General features: G+C 33.3%; 1 protein-coding gene across 6 annotated transcripts in view; it reads left to right on the top strand.

Annotated features, from left to right (window-relative positions):
* The window catches only part of RAD54B (RAD54 homolog B), a 103,775-nt gene that overhangs the window by 38,196 nt on the left and 47,043 nt on the right, over positions 1-18,536 (top strand). For 2 of the 6 annotated variants that reach the window (XM_045454204.1, XM_045454203.1), the window contains exons 1-3: positions 1,921-2,940; positions 6,695-7,206; positions 16,442-16,639. In XM_045454204.1, the coding sequence (XP_045310160.1) occupies positions 2,567-2,940; positions 6,695-7,206; positions 16,442-16,639 (1,084 nt within the window). In that variant the 5' untranslated portion in view covers positions 1,921-2,566. Of the gene's footprint in view, positions 1-1,920; positions 2,941-6,694; positions 7,207-16,441; positions 16,640-18,436; positions 18,487-18,536 lie in introns of those variants that run through there. The other 4 variants (XM_045454206.1, XM_045454207.1, XM_045454205.1 and 1 more) reach the window with 3 other exon arrangements.

Below are 18,536 nucleotides of genomic sequence, written 5' to 3' on the forward strand. Positions count from 1 at the left end.
TAGCGTGGAATGGTTAGAGAGAGGGGTAACAGAGGATCTGAAGAGGGCTCTGTGCTGACAGCAGGGAGCCCAATGTAGGGCTTGAACTCAAGAACCGAACCGTGAGATTATGACCTGAGCTGAAGTCGGACACTGTAACCGACTGAGCCACCCGGGTGCCCCAGCATTTCATTTTTTAATACATCGCCAGTTATTTCTTCTGAAATTAACTAAGTTTATTATCTAAAGACGGCATATATCCTGTATTCTTGGGTTTCCTTTGAGTTCCTTTGATCAGGTTGTTAGGTGGGTCAGTTTTTAGTTTGCATCTCTGTGGACAAATATCATTTGCATTTCTATTTTCTGCAATTTACTGAGCAATAAAACTGCCTAACGGCTATGTTAGGGAGGAATAAATATCTTCTGCCCTTTAGGTCTTTTTCACTGGACTAAGAATTAAATTGACAGGAGATAGGTTAGCATGAGAAAATCAAATTTAGTTTTATGCATACAGGGAATCCACACAGACATGAGATTCCAAAGACAGGGAATTTGAGACTTATATAACATCCTGAGCTAAGGAGGGGGTTTAGTGGTCTGGGGAAACAAAGAGGAGGAAGACCTTTAGCAGGAAGGTAAGAGTATATGTATGGAAAACAAAGGTTGCCCTGTTACTGTAGATACCTTTCTTAAGTAAGGAACAATCTGTTAGTAGCTTTTCTTCTTGGTACAGGTTCTCCTTTTCAATGTAAATTTAGGCAGTTGAGGGGGAGGTTAAGAGCTTTTCCTGAATCTGCTGAGTTTTGATTGCTTTTAAGTCAAAACAGTCTTCATCCAAAGTGGCCCATTTTTGGAGCAGCTTGCCCTTAGCCCCTATACTTGTATATGAAGGGAAAATAGGCATTTGTTTTTTTTTTTTTTTTTTTTACCTTGTTTATGTTACATTGTTAAAATTGTTATGCATACATTTATTATGTTTTCTGACAGGGATTAGAAAGTACATTCTAAACTCCACCTGGTGGCCTTGCAAATGGCTAGACTAGCTGTTTACATTTGTTAAAAAACAACATTCAATTGAATAAGTTTTGAAGGTCTTATTGATTTTATTCAATGATTTATGAATTAGCATCCCATTTAACAGACAGAAGAGAACTCTGAGGAACTATACAAAATGAATGACTTTCATAGGCAGAAGTGAGTGCGAACAAGGAAATTATCCTAGGAAAAAGTGGATTGGTTGTGTTCATTTTCCTTAAGGGTCTGGCAGGGGTCTGTCAGGCAGATTGCCTCACTAGTGCTGATCACATAGTTCTTGATTGGTTTAAAATCCCGTTTTTGGAAGAGCCAAAACTGTAATTAAGTTGCAATTAGGTGACATGGGACTTAGCATAAGTGACTCTATTTTGAGCCTGAAGTCTCTCTCTCTCTCTCTTTTTTAATGTTATTTGAGAGCCAGAGAGAGATACTGCAGGTGGGGGAGGGGCAGAGAGAGAGAATCCCAAGCAGGCTCTGAACTTCCAGTGCAGAGTCAGACTCAGGGCTTGATCCCACGAACTGTGGGATCATGACCTGAACTGAAATTAAATCGAGTGAGACGCTTAACTGTCTGAGCCACCCAAAGCGCCTCCTGGTGTCTCGTTTTTAAATAGTCCAAATTATATGAATATAGCTAAATAAAAATCCTACTCTGTAATAATAGCAAATGCCATTTTGTTGTGTGCAGTCTTCAGGCATGATTATTCTGTTCTCACTGTGAATGGTGGTTTTTACACATGATAAAGCAGGCTAGCATAGTCACATACATTACAGCTAGAATAATCCATTGCTTTAAACGTATAATTTTGAAGTGTTTTTTAGATTTAATGTTCAACAAAAATTTTTTCATAAGTAACTGAAAAAAATGTAGTGGCTACTGTAGACTGTAAATGAAGGAGAAGCTTAGCTTTACTGTGAAGTCTGAGTCTGGGTGTAACCTAACTAGCTAGAGGATATGCAATTCCTGATTGACAGCAGGACCAGCATTATGCAGATTTTGTAAGAGAACAGCAGCTCAGAAAACAGTGATTAGGGGCTCTGTTAGGAATCACTACATTCATCACTCATCTTTAGTTTTTCATTTCCCTGTCTACTGGATTTGTAAACAAATAGCACAAAACAGTTCCTCTTTTGTTTTTATTAAAGTGGTACTGCAATGCAGTTTTCAGTCTATCAGCTAGGCATACATGTGTGGAAATACGATATTCTCACTAAATTAGCTAATTTTTAGCTGTGTTCCCTGTTTATCTCTAGACCTTTGTGTATTAAATCCTATCTCGAGCTGTTCTCTTTATACACAAGTGTGTTTTGCTTGTGCCTTCCTGTCTTCTTCAGTGAGAAGCTTTATGTAGGTCAGGCTTGGCTTAAGCAGATTTCCTGAACCTGCGTCAGCTTAAGCTGGAGGAATTTTAATAAACCCTCCCCTGTAGGCGTGGGCCTAAATGAGGCTAGCCTAGTTAAGCCTGATCTTTTTCTGTTTGTGAAAAGAGCTGAGCAGAGCTGAAGGCTGCATGGTGGTTTCAGAAACTGCCTACTTAATTTGAAAAGAACAATGGTAGGAAAGGCTAGATCTTCCAATTTTACCTTATCTGAAAAGCTTGATTTGCTAAAGCTTGTGAAGCCATATGTTAAAATTCTCGAAGAACACACTAATAAACATTCAGTAATAGTGGAAAAGAATAGATGTTGGGATATCATAGCAGTAAACTATAATGCAATTGGAGTAGATCGCCCTCCTCGAACAGCCCAGGGCCTACGCACCCTTTACAAAAGGCTCAAAGAATATGCCAAACAGGAGCTATTGCAGCAAAAAGAGACCCAATCAGATTTTAAAGGCAATATTTCTGAGCCAACCAAGAAAGTTATGGAGATGATTCCCCAGATTTCCAGTTTTTGCCTGGTAAGAGACAGGAACCACATTCAAAGGTAAGCTTTATTTTATTTTCTTGTGGAAAATTATGGCGCCTCCTATCTATTGGGCTCTGGCTTAGTTGTGATAGAGATATGCATAGTAAGCATCCCCACTACGGGAGCAATGAATAGTGTCTTTGTTTTGCTTTCTTAAAAAAGAAAAGTGAGGCCATAAGGAGTTTTTCTGCTGCATTTGATTTAAGCCACTTTTTATTGTCTTCCCTTCCCCCTTCCTTCTCTCTATAGTTTCTAAAAGTAAAGGTTAGGGAGTAATAAATGGGATGAAATTTGTAACATAACCTCATAAACTTTTTAAGCTTAAAATTTAAATTGCTAATTAGCTTCTGAGAGATACCTTTTTCTTATTTAAGATTATATTTCATTGGAATTTTGAATTTTATGTAAAGTTAGCAGTTTCAGGAGAAATGGAAGAACCCTTGTTTTTTAATGAATTATTACTGTCTACACTTAGTGAATATTAATTGAGCTAAAAGCCTAAAATAAAAAATTAAGTAAATTTATTAATGGCATGATTGTATATACTAAGACAGTTTAAATTATTTTCCAACATATTCAAAATAAGAAAGATAAATACAAGGAGTTAATGCCTAATTAGGGATTCAGATTACTTAATAAAATTAAAAGTTTTTGTTGTTTTTGTTCATTAATGGTGTAGTTTCACTTTGATCTTGAATCATATAGGAAAGAAGGGTAAGCACTCCTATTTTGCAAAGATATAAACTATGAATTTTAATATATGAGTAAGCAACTAAGTTCTTACAGGGTTAGAAACAGTTGTTTGGTTAAATTTATGGTCTGGGAATAACTGGGAATCTTCAAAACTGTTATCTTATTACTAATTCAAATTTTAACCCCTGACAAAAGATAAAAATGGCAGCTGCATTCTTCTGAACCATTTAGGGTTATTTAAACAAATTGTAAACTTGTGAGTTGAGGGACATTTCAAACAAAGATTTACAGTGCTTTCTTCTTGGTGGAAGAGTCATTATATAAGCTAAATTATTGATTACCTGTGAAATCCTTTTGAAGTTAGGAGAGAAACAGGGGAGAAAAACTTTTTAACCAAACTTGTTATTTTTATAATTTATTAGGGTAGTTTTTTTGAGACCAGCTTCTTATCATACACTGCTTATTTCTGGGTTAAGATAACATAGCAAAAAAAAAAAAATCAGGGGGAATCTGGAACTTGGATACACAGTGTATTAATTCATCAGTGCTTAAAATGTTCTCTGTGAAGAGAAATGATTAAATCCTAATTTGCTGGGTGTCCAAAAAACTCCACAGTAAGACTTTTATACTGTACTGCTTATTAACCACCCCCCTGCCCCTGCAAAGTGGCTTTCGTGTTACAGGTATAAAACTACCTTTTGGGTATTAAGTATAGGCTTTTGTAATTTGAAAACTACATATATAAACTGTAGTTTTAATTAGTGGTGTATTTTAAAAATACAGTGAGTATAGAAGAGAAGTAATATACAAGTATCTGTTTACATTGTGACTATTTGTGAACATACAGTCAATCTTTTGGGTTAACAACATTGCTCTGATAAATGAATTTGTTAATTTATACATTACAAAACCCACTATTTAAACAAGAACAACTTTTCGTATTTTAAAGGGAAGAATTTATTATTAGAAATAAGCCTTTTAAGTGCTTGTGTCAGTGTGTACATTGCCATTTTCTCTGTATTCGCATTTTTATTTAACATATTTGTATATTTAATGTGCTTTTACTTGATTTGACATCATCTTGAATCTTCATAATTCTCAGAAGTTTATAATCTATAATCTTAGTTATGCTTCAGTATAAAATATGCCTGTTAATCTCACCAAACTCTCCCATTCTTAATAAGGTAAATATTACTGCTTATATTTAACATATTTAAAGATATATACCCGTTTTGTAAGGCTACCTCTATAACACATTGATATATGTCTTTATTTTTACTTTTCTCTAATATCAGATTATATTTTGTGTTTTTGCAGTCTATTTGACCTTCAAAATTCATAAATTTTAGAAGTCCTTCTGCTTATAATTTTTGTGACCTTCTCTAAAACATTTTTTATTTTTTACTTCGTTATGCTTACTTGTAATATTTCAATGAAAATGAATATTTCTGATAAAAGCATTTTAAAATTTACATGGGAGTGTAATGTCTGTATATAATAGTGGTTCTTACACTCCTTTATACATACTAATTTGGAATAGCAATTATGTGGGTTTTTAAAAGTTTCATTTTTGTCTGTAGTTTTAACCTTCCTCCTTGCTAGGTTTTAGAGTTAATAAAGGGAAGACTTACTACTTTGAATTACATTGATATTGTATTGTTTTACTTCTGAAAATCGTAAGATGACAAAAAGAATGAAAAGTAAGGAATTTATATAATCTACAAATTTTTCATAACATACTGTATATCTTATTTCATTTGTATCTCTTAAATATCTGATAATTTCTGGCAATTTAATTTCATTAGTAAGTGACATATGGAGAGTTTTAATTTCGTTCCTCATGTTCTACTTGAACTTATTCCAGCATTTTAATCATCCATGTAGAGTGCATTCTTAACTATGTTACTTATTTATCATTTGGAAAGTGTTCTCTAAATAATGTTGAATGTAGTGTTTTTTTCATTAATGGTCCAATACTCCCTTTCCCCTCTATAACTTATTTTTAAGTTAGGCAGAAGCATAAATTTAAAAAAACCCAAGAAAAAAATTACATATTCTTAATCAGTAGCTTCATGTTACTCATGAAATTTGTTTGTTGAAAAAGTAGAATTTTTAGATACATTGTGTTTTATGTCATAACAAATATTGTTATGTCACAGTTTAAATTACGTTAAAACTAGTTTTCTCTGATAGAAGTGCGTATTTTATGAAAGTTACATGTAAATTTAACAGACTTTCAGTATATAGTATATAAGCCATTTAAAAATACTTCATTAAAAATGCCTTTTGTTTAATCATTCAACATGTGATAAATACCTGCTAGGTTCCAAGTACAGTATTATGCTCTGCTGGGGATACAGTAGTGGATGTGAAACCTTTCCCTGTGAACTTTATCTGACCAATGGTTGAAAGACTGAAAGGCCAACGGAGTCATGTGGTTTAGGATCTGTAAAGAATAAACACCATGGTATCTAAAATTGTATAGTTAGGATAACATTCTGATAGTTGGGCATACCCAAAGCCACACAAAACTTGATTTTGTTTTTTTTTTTGTTTTTTTTTTGGACAGATATAGAAATCCTATAGGAGGACAGTACCTCCCATCTATGGTCTTCTATCCTAGAAATCATGGACCTTGGTGATTTTTAGATCAGCCCAGGAGAGCAGGAGCAGGGGATCTAGGGCTAAGGTGTGGGAATAGCAAGGCCCAAAGTGCGGTAAATGTCCCTTTATACCATTTAAGAACATCGGGCTTGTGGGAACATTTGGTATCTCTTTGAGAGCCTTAAGAAAGGCCTTTCTTTTTTATTTACCTCATTGGCCTTAGGTAGTATTTGCAATTTTTTGTCCTTTTAAGAGCTTGATTTTAAAGTTAAGGATGCAGTGAGAGCTGTATGTATGTATTATTGAAATTTTAAATTTAGTCATTTTAAATTTCAAGGATTAAATTTTTTTGTTTCACGATTTTCTTTATAGCTCTAAAGCTTGACAATTTGATGTATACTAATTATGAAATGATGCTATAAATATGCTCTTGTCTTCATTTGATTTACATTTAATGCTTTTTTGTGTGCTGTAGTGCAAACTTGGATGAGGAAGCACAGGCTGGTACGAGTTCACTACAGGTAATGTTGGATCACCATCCAGTTGCTATTACAGTGGAGGTGAAGCAAGAAGAAGACATTAAGCCCCCTCCTCCACTGGTTTTAAATTCTCAACAGAGTGATATTTTAGAGCAAAGAGAAGACCATGAATTAGTACATGTTATGGAAAGATCTTTGTCGCCGTCACTTTCCTCTGTTGACATGAGAATGACCTCGTCTCCATCTTCTATCCCAAGGAGAGATGATTTTTTTCAGCATGAGCGTGGAGAACACTTTAGGTCACAGTTAGGGTATGACCCTCAGATTCTGCAAATGCTGAAAGAAGAGCATCAGATAATTTTAGAAAATCAAAAAAATTTTGGATTGTACGTTCAGGAGAAGAGGGATGGATTGAAAAGAAGGCAGCAGCTAGAGGAAGAGCTGCTAAGAGCAAAAATTGAAGTGGAGAAGTTGAAAGCAGTTCGCTTACGGCATGATCTGCCTGAATGTAATAGTCTCTAATATTTTTTTTTAATCTTGCAATTTGATAATTTTAATTTTGGCCAAATTACTTTCATTTGGTAATATCCTAAGCAGGATACATATACTCTTAAAAAGTGTTGTTAGTCTCAATTGTGAAAAAGCCTTTTTTTTGACATTATCCAATTATTTAATTTTCTTTTGAGATATATTAAAACGTATGCATTGGTTGGCATGGTTATATATTTTTTGTCTTCAATTTTTTTTCTAAGAAGTTTAGTTGATGGCCTTACAAAAGATGTCTTATTTTGATCATTAAAATAGAACATACATGAAAAAGATATACAAACGTATTCTTTCAAAGTTCTGAGTCTTCAGCATTTTAAATTAGAGCTTTGAAAGCTATAGTTCAAGGTTTTTAAGTCCGTCTAATTTAGAAACAGTACAGGCCTGATAAGAGAAGCTTGTCTGTATGACATTGATTTTTATGCTTTCCTGTGTTTTGAAGAAGTGATAGAATTTTAGAGAGGGAAGGTATTTGGAAATCACTTTTTTCCACCTCTTCAGTTTAGAGATATGAAACTGAGGTCCATTGGAGAACTCAGTGACTTGATGTAACAGAGCTGTTTATGGCAGAGCAAGGACCAGCATTCAGTTTTCATTTCTCTGTAGGTTTCTCCCCTGCTATTCCATAGAAGTAAAAATCCACTAAAATATATTCCATATGAAAAAATTATAGAAGTGTTTATTTCATTAAAATTGCTTTTAAAGATTCATAGGTTATGAAATCAGGGGACTTCTATCAGTTACCCCTAGCCTTCTTCCCTTTTTTGTCCAGCAAAATAAGATTGTTCTCTGTCTGGACTTATTATATATTTTGGCTATAAGATTTAATGTCGTAATCATTTTTCATATCTTATTCTGAAAAAGATTTATTTCACAGTAAAAAAGTTAATGAACAGAATTAAAATTTTACATAGAAATAGCAAAAAATAGTTATGATTTAATATATATTATTGTAAATACTGCTATTTTAGTATTTGCAGAAATAAAATCCCAATTCTGAAAGCACATTTTAAATTTAGGTGAAATTTTTAATATGTGTATTTTTGCTGGTGCTTTGTTGAGGAAGGATTAAGCCAATCTTTAGAAATGGGTAGGTGGAATTTCAGTATTTCATTACAGTGGAAAAAGGATGTTTAAGTCAGAATGAACAACATGGGAAAAGGTTTAGAGAATGGGGAGAGGTGAATCAGGGAATACAAGCACAGTGGTAGGCCAGGTGATTTTAAGTGGATACAGAGAGGGCCAATTAGGACTTAGTTACTTAGACTAGGATTAAATGAATAGCTACTATTAGCTCCAGCAAAATTTTTACATGCAGTACTCCAGAAATCTGCATTTTTATGTGAAGATTTTCAACTTAAAAATGTTTGCAAATAATTCAAAATGTTTTAAAAACTACATAGACACAACATGTGAGTGGGCCTCATTCGGCCACTGGGCTTCCAGTTTGTTGCCTTTGGAGTAGAGTAATGGTTCACCAAGAGTAGCGTTGACCAGCAACATCGCCACCACTTGAGAACTTTGTTAGAAATGTAAATCCATTTCCTTTTGAATCAGAAACTCTGGAGGTGAATCCAGAAATCTGTTATAATAAACCCTCTAGAGATTCTGATGGAAGCTAAAGTTTGAGAACCACTAGAACAGAGTATTTGGAATGTAGCTTGATGCCTAAATCATACTAGAGTCTCAAAAAAATTTTGCTGAAAAGAGGAGGTGGGTGAAGGTGAATTGAGGGACATTAGTTTGGAAGTTGATTGGTGCCAGATTATGGATGACACTGAATGCTGTTTTTAAATAATCACAGTTGAATGTACAATAAGTAGTCATTGAACGCTTTTAATTAGAGGGATATAAATTAGATATCTGAGTTAGCATTATAATAGCATTGGTGGGTTGGGCATTTAGTGAGAGGAAATTAAATCCAGAATTTAGGTTATGGCTATTGAAATAGAATTAAAAAAACCTCTCCTGGTACTATTTTAGTTTGTAGATTGCTTAATTTCATCAGCATTTTATGTCTGCTATTAGAGTTAAATATTTTATTATGAAAATGCCTTGCATGTATAATATGATACCTCTTTTCAGTACTTCCATCTTTATGCTGTGATTTTTCTTTAAGTCTAAACTGGACTCAAGAGATTAGAATCTTATAATTCTAATTTAATGTTTTTACAATATAATTTTAATAAATACATCCTTGAAGTAGTCAGTTTTAACTTTTTGAAATTATTGGAAGCATATTACCATATGTAATGTAATTCATATTATAATCTTAGCATGCTGCTACTCAGAATTGATGTTAATGTTCAATTTGAATGTTGACTTTGTGCAGCCAGATCAGTTTTCCAGACTCTGCTCTGTGCAACATTAAATTTGTGAGATGTTTTCTAGGAGAGTTTTGTGTTCAAAAAAGTGCAACACATTTATTTTTGTGTGTGGTTAGGTTCTAAAATCACTGTGGTAGGTAACAAATTAATATACAAAATTGCCCTTGAAAGTTTTTTTGCTGCCCTTAATAGTCTTCTACAGTCATATTTTCCTTCAGCATTGTTCAAGATTGTTGTTTCTTTGGTTGTGTCAGGTGACAGACTCCTTAGAATTTAGGGACTGCGTACAAGAAAAAACTTTATTTTTATATACATTTAAACACCAGAATTGTACTCATTGCAGTGAGTTTACTGCAGCATTTTTCTGAGTCAATCTTGTTTAATTGTAATTTGCAAAAATTTAAATGCCATGAACTTTACCTACGAAATGTAATGCTGAAAAACATAGGTAAGAGTGATTTTATTTTTAAAATGTAGACTTGATTCTGTAAAAGCATATTAAATTTGAAAAATAAGCTAAGTCAAAATATCCTTTCATTGAGTATATTAGTAATTTGGATAACAGGTTATTTTTGCCACCTTTGTATCTTATCCACATGAACTTAAATGATACATTGTTACTTTTACAACTTGAGTTTTCTAAACTAGGTATGATTTATAATGGCATCCTGAAAAACTTAACAAAGCTCTTTTCATTTCTAAAAATACCATTAGATTTCTTAAAAATTTCAAATTAAGTACTTGGCTTTTTTTGTATGAGACATTGAGTGTTATTTCATTTTTGAAAGATTTCATTCTACCCTGTTGCATCTTTATTTATGTGAAAATGTTTAGACTATGAATTATTTCCATGTGCCTTCTTTTAGAGTAATGTCAAATTTAAATAGACATGTAAATAATTTAGAATGTGACATATTGTATTTAATATATACTGTAGATGATGGTGGTTAAATGCTTTGTTAATACATATCTTTTAAATACAGGGTGATACATTGTACTGATTTGTGTACTCTTTATGTGTCATAAGACAAAGAATTCAGTACTACTGAGATAAAATTTTTTGGATGGGGCGCAATTGAAATACATTCATTTAAATAATTGTGTTTATAGTGGATACTAAATGTACCATGTCTAAATGTCATAATATATTTTTTTTAGATGTTAAGATCCACAAATTCTCAAAATCAGTTAAGTATTTGATGGTGAATTTGATTGTAAATATGTAAAAATAATTAGATGAAATATGGTTGTAATACTTAAATACAAAAAAGTGAGTTCTTAAGGTATACAATCTAATTAAATGTTAACAGTCATATTAAATGTTTGCATATGATTTTGAGAAATTGACTCAGTATATTTTTATATATTTTTTAAATTGATTAAAACTAGTAGGTATAATTTGAATTTATATCATTTTTAGTGTTCAGTTGCTTCGTAAGTAGTGGAAAGCCATATAAATTAAAATAAAATTACCACCCAAAGTTAGCCCCAAAATTTAAATTAAAAGAGATATATCATTAGACTTACACTTTGTTAGTAGATCTTTAATGTCTTAAAATTATGTGTGAATTCACCTCGTTAAAAAGATTAAGAAACTCTTCAAATAGGAAATGTTAAAAGCATTTTGCAGTAAACCTTTATATGCCTGCCACCTAAATTCTGCGATTATTGTTTTGCCGTATTTGCTTTATCGTGTATCCATCCATCAGTTCATTTTTAAAAATAAAACGATGGGGTGCCTTGGTGGCTCAGTTGTTTAAGCGTCCAACTCTTTTCAGCTCAGGTCATGATCTCACAGTTCATGAGATTGAGCCCTGTGTCGACTCTGTGCTGATAGCGCTGAACCTACTTGGGATTCTCTCCTTCTCTTTCTGCCCCTCTCCCACTGGCTCATACTTGCGCTCCCTCCCTCTCTGTCTCAAAATAAATAACCTTAAAAAAAGATGTTAAAAAATTATAAAATAAAACAGCTATTTAAAACGTTGGAGAATTATTTAGAATACTTTCCCGTTAAACAATTAAGCATAAGTATTGTGAAATGGAATTCAATATGTGTGTGTGTGTGTGTGTGTGTGTGTGTGTTTTGGGTAAGATTTTCAAACAGTGAAATACACAAGTTTTAAATGATGAGTTTTGACAGGTGACTCCACCTGTGTAGCTTATATCCCTATCAAGATTTAGAACATTATTCTCACCCCAGAAAGTTCTCTCCTCCCCTTTCCTGATCAGTCCCTTGGCACATCAGGCAATTGTTCTAATTTTTCAAAAATCATAGATAAGTTTTGCTTGTTCTAGAACTTTATATAATTGGACTCATATACTATGTTCCCTTGGTTTCTGTTTTCTTGCACCTATCTTAATGTTTTTAATATCCGTGTTCATTCATCCTCTTATCAGTAGCTCATTACTTTTTGTTGTTGAGTAGTATTCCATTGTAGAAGTATACCTCAGTTTGTGTATCCATTATTTTTTGATGGACTTTTGGCCTATTTCCAGATTTTGGCTATTATGTATAAAGATTCTGAGTATTGTATAAATTTCTAGTAGACATGATGCTGGATTAGGGAAGACCTATATGTTTAAGTTTTTAAGAAACTGCCAGACCTTTTCCCAAAGTGATTGTATCATCTTACACTTTCATCAATAGTGTATGGGTTTCTTTTTTTTTTTTTTTTTAATTTTTTTGCATGCTCAATGATTGGAATGTCAGAGTTGAAATTCGTAACTTTTCTTATATTTAGATGAATTTAAAATGCTGAGCAGAAAAATGCTGAGCATGTATTTTTGATATCTGGGAATATTGTAGTTTTATTTAAGTTTTCTTTTTTTTTCTATTTTAGCCTCTACTGCATATATGCTTTGATAAGAGTATTGAGAAATGTGATGAAATGTATAGTCCCTGTCATGCTCATAAAGTATTCTGAAAATGATATTTAATGCAAAGAAATATCTTCTGGGTTTATTTTATACATAATGATATTTAGATGACATTAAATCTCTCTTATTAAAGAAAACTGGATGATTACTGGTTCGGAGGAACTTGTATATTAATGATTGTAAATTTTTTAGTGTAATAAAACTGTTTCAAACCTTAAATTTATATTGCAGTTATATGTTAATTATATTAAAAATTCTGGTAGGTTTTGGTAATTTTAAAACTCAAAAAATATAATCTGGGAGAGTATTTATATTCTTTGTTGAATTTGGTTGTATGAGACATTTTAAATTTCATTTGCTCTATTGAAACTGTGTGTTTGGAATTTTTGAAAGAAAAGGAAGAATATTAGAGAATTGGGTATATGAAATGTATAACTAAGCCATCCAACTATAGAGTAACTGTGCTTAGGAATCATTTAGATGATAATGTTCACTATCAATATTAAAATGACAACATCTCCCTCTTCCTCTTTTATCAAAGCATGGTTTTAAGCATCATGCTTACCTTGTGAATCTGGCTTATAGGCATTCAAGTCTTTTGTTTATGCAAACTGTTTTTGGTCTTGATTTGTAAAGTACATTATTGGGTCAAGGGGGAAATAGATCAGATCAAGTTTAGAAATAAAAATTATAGTTAGAGTGGAATTGTTGGGGGTGATTAGTCTGGAACATAGCAAATTAGTATTTTATGTATTACAAATAGTCTAGATGTAGGAGGTTATGTTCCTTATGTGTTTAATTCCCAATATCGTTATTCTTCTTTTTGGAATTTCTCTCTTTCCTGCCTTAATGACCTGTATTTAAAATGGGACTAAATGGGAAAGGGACAAAGACAAGATGATGATGATGGTAGTTAATAGGTAGTATGTATTACATTCAAGTACTGTTCTAAGTGTTTTACATATGTTAGCTAATCTAATGCCCACAAAAAAATCTATGAGGTAGGTACTAGTATTACATTCATTTACAGATTCATGAACTGGCATAGAATGGGAAATAGCTTGTCCAGGGTCTCAAAATTCAGACCCCATCAGATTGGTTCATACTCTTATCTTCCTCCTACTGTTCTGCAAAAGAAATGGTATATCTGAGAATCTTCTGATATTTCAAAGTTAATTATAAGTAATTTCTGAATTCTCAGTTTATTATCTATTCATTTTTTTCTTGGTGCAGGAAGGGTCTTGGACACAAGTCAACTCTTTAGGCTCTGGGAATACAACAGGGTATTTGATTTGGATGAAGACATACTTTTCACCTTTGTTTTACTGCAATCCTGTGGAATCACATTTTCTTGGATAATGTAATAAAAGATAAGAGCAAATTTAAAAAATGCAGAATGGTATTATTAGTCTTTCATTCAATGTACATTGACTACTACTGGTAGAAATAATGCAAAAACAAAACTAAAATTGCACACCACAAAATTTTTTGGAGTTCAAAAACTGATCAAGTATCCTGTCTTTTTTCTTAATCCTAAAAACCTCCAAACTTTATCTGGGGAAAATCAAATCAAGGTTGGTAAAAAAAAAAAAAAAAAAAAAATCAATAAACGACAACTACTAGTTATCTAAAACCTGGTAAATTTTCTTGACTAAAAAATTGATGGAGTAATACAGTTTTAGTAATATTTAGATAATCAAAATCCGACTTAGCAAAACTGCATTTGGTAGAAATTATGGTTATAAAAACTAATGTTTGCAAAAGCTGTAATCTGTAAAATATGATTCATAAAAAAGTGACCAAGGAATCAAATCTTTGTTATAAAGTTTACTTGGAAAATAATCCTGAAGGTAACGACTTATAAAAACGAAAATTAAAATGGTCAATAATGGAGATGAGTTCAAAGTTAATTCCTAAAGCTACTTTCACATGAAAATTAATCTTAAGATAATGCTATCTTAATATTTTTATAAGTATGAAGTCAAATGCACTTTGATTCAAAATGGCAGTTTTCAAAAGTACCTATTATTCTGGGCATATGGTGATGAGCAAGATCAAAATAGACCCTTCCTCTCAGGACTTCATAGTTTAGTGGGGAAGTAATCTGTCACATAATTAATTGCTGAGATAATGTTGAAATAATAAAGCAAGATCTATCTAGCTTGGTGGTCAGGAAATTTAAAGTCTATGACTGGGTGAATAGAAGTTAATTTGGAATAGCATGTTGGAGGAAGAGGTAGAAGGTTAGAAGTAACATGTTTTCTTAGAGACCATTAAGACTAATGGATTTTAAGCAAGAAGGATACTTAATGAGATCTACATTTAAAAATAGATAAATATAGTAAATACAGAAAATAGCTTTAGGGAGTAGAGGTGGCAAGACATCTCAGGAGGCCTGTTGGGAAGATCCTACAATAGTCCAGATCAGAGATGGTGCTTTGAAGAGTAGAGGTTATGGAGAAAGCAAACAGTACAAAGCTTTGAGAGCCATGTGGGATCTAGAATCACCTGAATTTGTGGTTGATTGGCTATGGAACTGAGAATAAAGGATGTCAAGGATGATTTCCAACTTTTTGGCATGAATCAGGGTGGTGGTACTCTTACTGAGAAATGAGAAAACTGCAGGAGAAGCAATTTTTGGAGAGAAGACAAGTGGGCCTGATGAGATGTTCATGTAGATTGGTCTGAGGGGCAGTTATGTACAGATATACAGAACTACAATCATGATCTGGGCTAGAGAAAAAAAATACAGGTTTATGCAGTGGTAGTATCAATTTAAGGAGAAAGGCACATTGAGAGGACGTAGAACTCCAGTCTGATGAACTGGCAAAGATGTTCAAGAAGAAGCAACCAGAGAAGTAAGGAAAAATTGAAATGGGTTAGAGAAGCTAACCTAAGTAAAAATAGGGTTTAGTATTTCAAGGAGGAAGTAGTCAACATTGTCAAATGCTTTTGAGAACTCTGATGAGGACTAAAAAAAATATCTTGTGGATTTATTGGCAAGGAGTTTGTCAGTAGCCTTTAACAGGATAGTTTTGGTGGAGGACTGGACTGCAAGCCGGATTGGAGTACAGATCTTCCTTGACTTATGATGGGGTTATGTCCTGATAAACCCATCATAAGTTGAAAATACTGCAAGTTGAAAATGCATTTATACACCTAACTAACCTACCAGTCATCATAGCTTAGCCCAGCTGACCTACACCATGCTCAGAACATTTACAGTAGCCTATAGTTGGGCAAAATCATTTTTTTAAAAAGTTGTATTTATTCATTTTGAGAGGGAGAACGGGAGAGAGTGAGAATCCCAAGCAGATTCTGCACTGTCATCACAGAGCCTGACATGGGGCTTCAACTCACGAAATCATGACCTGAGCCGGAATCAGGAGTCAGATGCTTAGAAGACTGAGCCATCCAGGCACCCCGGGCAAAATCATGTAACACAAGCCGTTTTGTAATAAGGTGTTACACTCTCCTGTAATTTATGGAATAGTGAGAGTGAAAAACAATGGTTTTGAGTGTATTGGTTATTTACACTCATGATTTGGTGGCAGACAGGGAGCTGTGGTTCGCTGTCGCTGTCCAGTTTCACGAGAGAATTAGACTACATATTGCTAGCCCAGGAAAAGACCAAAATTCAAAATTTGAAGTTGATATTTTCCCATGGATGTTGAAAATTTGTCTTTAGTTCCCAGAGCTTTAAAATGTTAGCAGTAAAATAAAATGTGGTAATTATCATGTTGTTCTATTTAAACTGAGTTTGTATGACTTTGAGATGATAAGAATTTGTATTCATTGTACTCATGCTAATGCTAGCATCTGATGTTTGAATTTCTCAACTTATAAAATACTAACAGGAGTATGACCAAATATTTTTTAGTACTTTTTAGTAACATCTAATTTTCTTATGTTCCTATTTTTGTTGAAATAATCTTTCTGCTTAAAGTCATCTCTAATAATGTGGTTTTATTTTATTTTATTTTTTTGTTCTAGTTCACTCAGCCCCTAAAGAAATTACAGTGCCTAAGAGACAAGAAGAGGAAGAACCTGATAGCCTAGTTAAATATTTCAGTGTTGTTTGGTGTAAGGCTTCAAAGAAAAAACACAAAAAGTGGGAAGGTGATGCTGTTCTCATTGTAAAAGGAAAGTCATTTACATTAAAGGATTTGGAAGGCAAAGACATTGGAAGAGGTATTGTGATATTACATAATGCTTATGATTTGGCCTAAAATTAGTATATATCTGAGGTTACATAATTAAAATGATTGGGTTTTATAAAGTGTTAGTTTAAGATGCTCTTTAACTAAATTATAGTAGTCAGTCTGACAGTCTTTTTATTTTTTTAGTGTTTATTTATTTTTGAGAGAGAGAGAGAGACAGAGCATGAGCAGGGGAGGTGCAGAGAGAGAGGGAGACACAGATTCAGAAACAGGCTCCAGGCTCTGAGCTGTCAGCACAGAGCCTGACACAGGGTTTGAACCCACAAACCATGAGATCATGACCTGAGTCAAAGTCATACGCTCAACCGACTGAGCCACTCAGGTGCCTCATCAGTCTGACAGTCTTATGTATACTAACTCACTGAAGCAAATCCCATTCCATGGATTCATTTTCTCTAAAATGAAATGGCTAGTCAGGGTATATACAGTTATTCTGGTATTTTTCTGAGATTAAGCAGTTTGTCTTAGTGTACTTTTCTCCCCAGAATGCTAAATGATTAAAATTAGAAAGATGTTGATGTCAGGAATGGAATATTATCTAATTTCAATGATATCCAATAAAATTTTGAAAAAAAAAAAAAAGGTAATGGCTAGGAATGACCTAGATTAATACATACAAATTGGAGGTTATCATTTCTGTTATGATATAAATGTTGCCAGCATGATTTGTACTAATACAGGTTAGCTCACAAATTCAGAATGCTTAACACCAACCATGCTTTTTGTCATTGTCTTCAATCATTCATTCATTCATTCAATAATATCATAGTTAATAGTTTTCAGTAACCGTTATGTGCCAAGCACTATGCTAGGAGTAAACATTCAAAAATGGATATGATTTATAGTTTAGTGGGGACAAGGCAATATAATTGATAATTAGGAGGCAATAATAGAATTGTTTCATTGAGAATTTGTACTCAGTGCAATAGGAAATAGGCCATTTAGATCTGCCCAGGAGGCTGGGGGAGAGCTTCATAAGAGTAATTGCTTAAGGTAGTATTTGAAGGATAGTTTTGTAGGGTATGAGAAAGGGGCATACAGAAGAGGGAGTAGTATATGCAAAGGTATGAAAGCAGAGAAGTAAAACTAATTCAGTGTTTCAGGAATGTAGTCTGTGAAGGTCAGGGACAGAGTGATGAGTGGAGGCTGAGCTGAATTATCTGGAACAGAACTTTTGTATTATAAAAATATTGAACAACTATTATATATATGTTATTCTCAGCTTTTAGAGGAATTAAAAAGAAAATTACAGTTCATGTTCCATGTTGTTGGTTAAGGTAGATTGGGGCTAGATTTTAGGAGAACTTGTTTATACCTATATGGTGAAATTACATTCTAAAGTCAGCTAGAGAGGTAAAATTATCAAAATTACCCTGGAATATTCCTTACCCATAAGGCATAGTATACATGGTTTTGTGTATGTGTAGTTTATAATAAAATGGTCTTTCAGTTGCATGTGGCAAAAAATGCAAATCAGGTTTCAAATAGTGGGTTTTTACTCTGCACAAGTAGAATCACCTAAGGTGTTTTTATTTATTATTATTATTAATGATAATGCTCATAGGAAATGCCAATTTCTGTGTCTCTGCTACTGTTTTATTTATTTTTTGTTTTAATTTTTTTATACACTTATTTATTCTTGATAGAGAGAGATAGAGCACAAGTGGGGGAGGGGCAGAGAGAGAAGGAGACACAGAATCTGGAGCAGGCTCCAGGCTCCGAGCTGTCAGCACAGAGCCTGACGCGGAGCTCAAACTCACAAACTGCGAGATCATGACCTGAGCCGAAGTCGGATGCTTAACTGACTGAGCCACCCAGGTGCCCCAATTTATTTATTTTTTAAATGTTTGTTTATTTTTGAGAGAGAG

This window comes from Leopardus geoffroyi, chromosome C3, assembly GCF_018350155.1.
Source record: "Leopardus geoffroyi isolate Oge1 chromosome C3, O.geoffroyi_Oge1_pat1.0, whole genome shotgun sequence".
NCBI lineage: Eukaryota > Metazoa > Chordata > Mammalia > Carnivora > Felidae > Leopardus > Leopardus geoffroyi.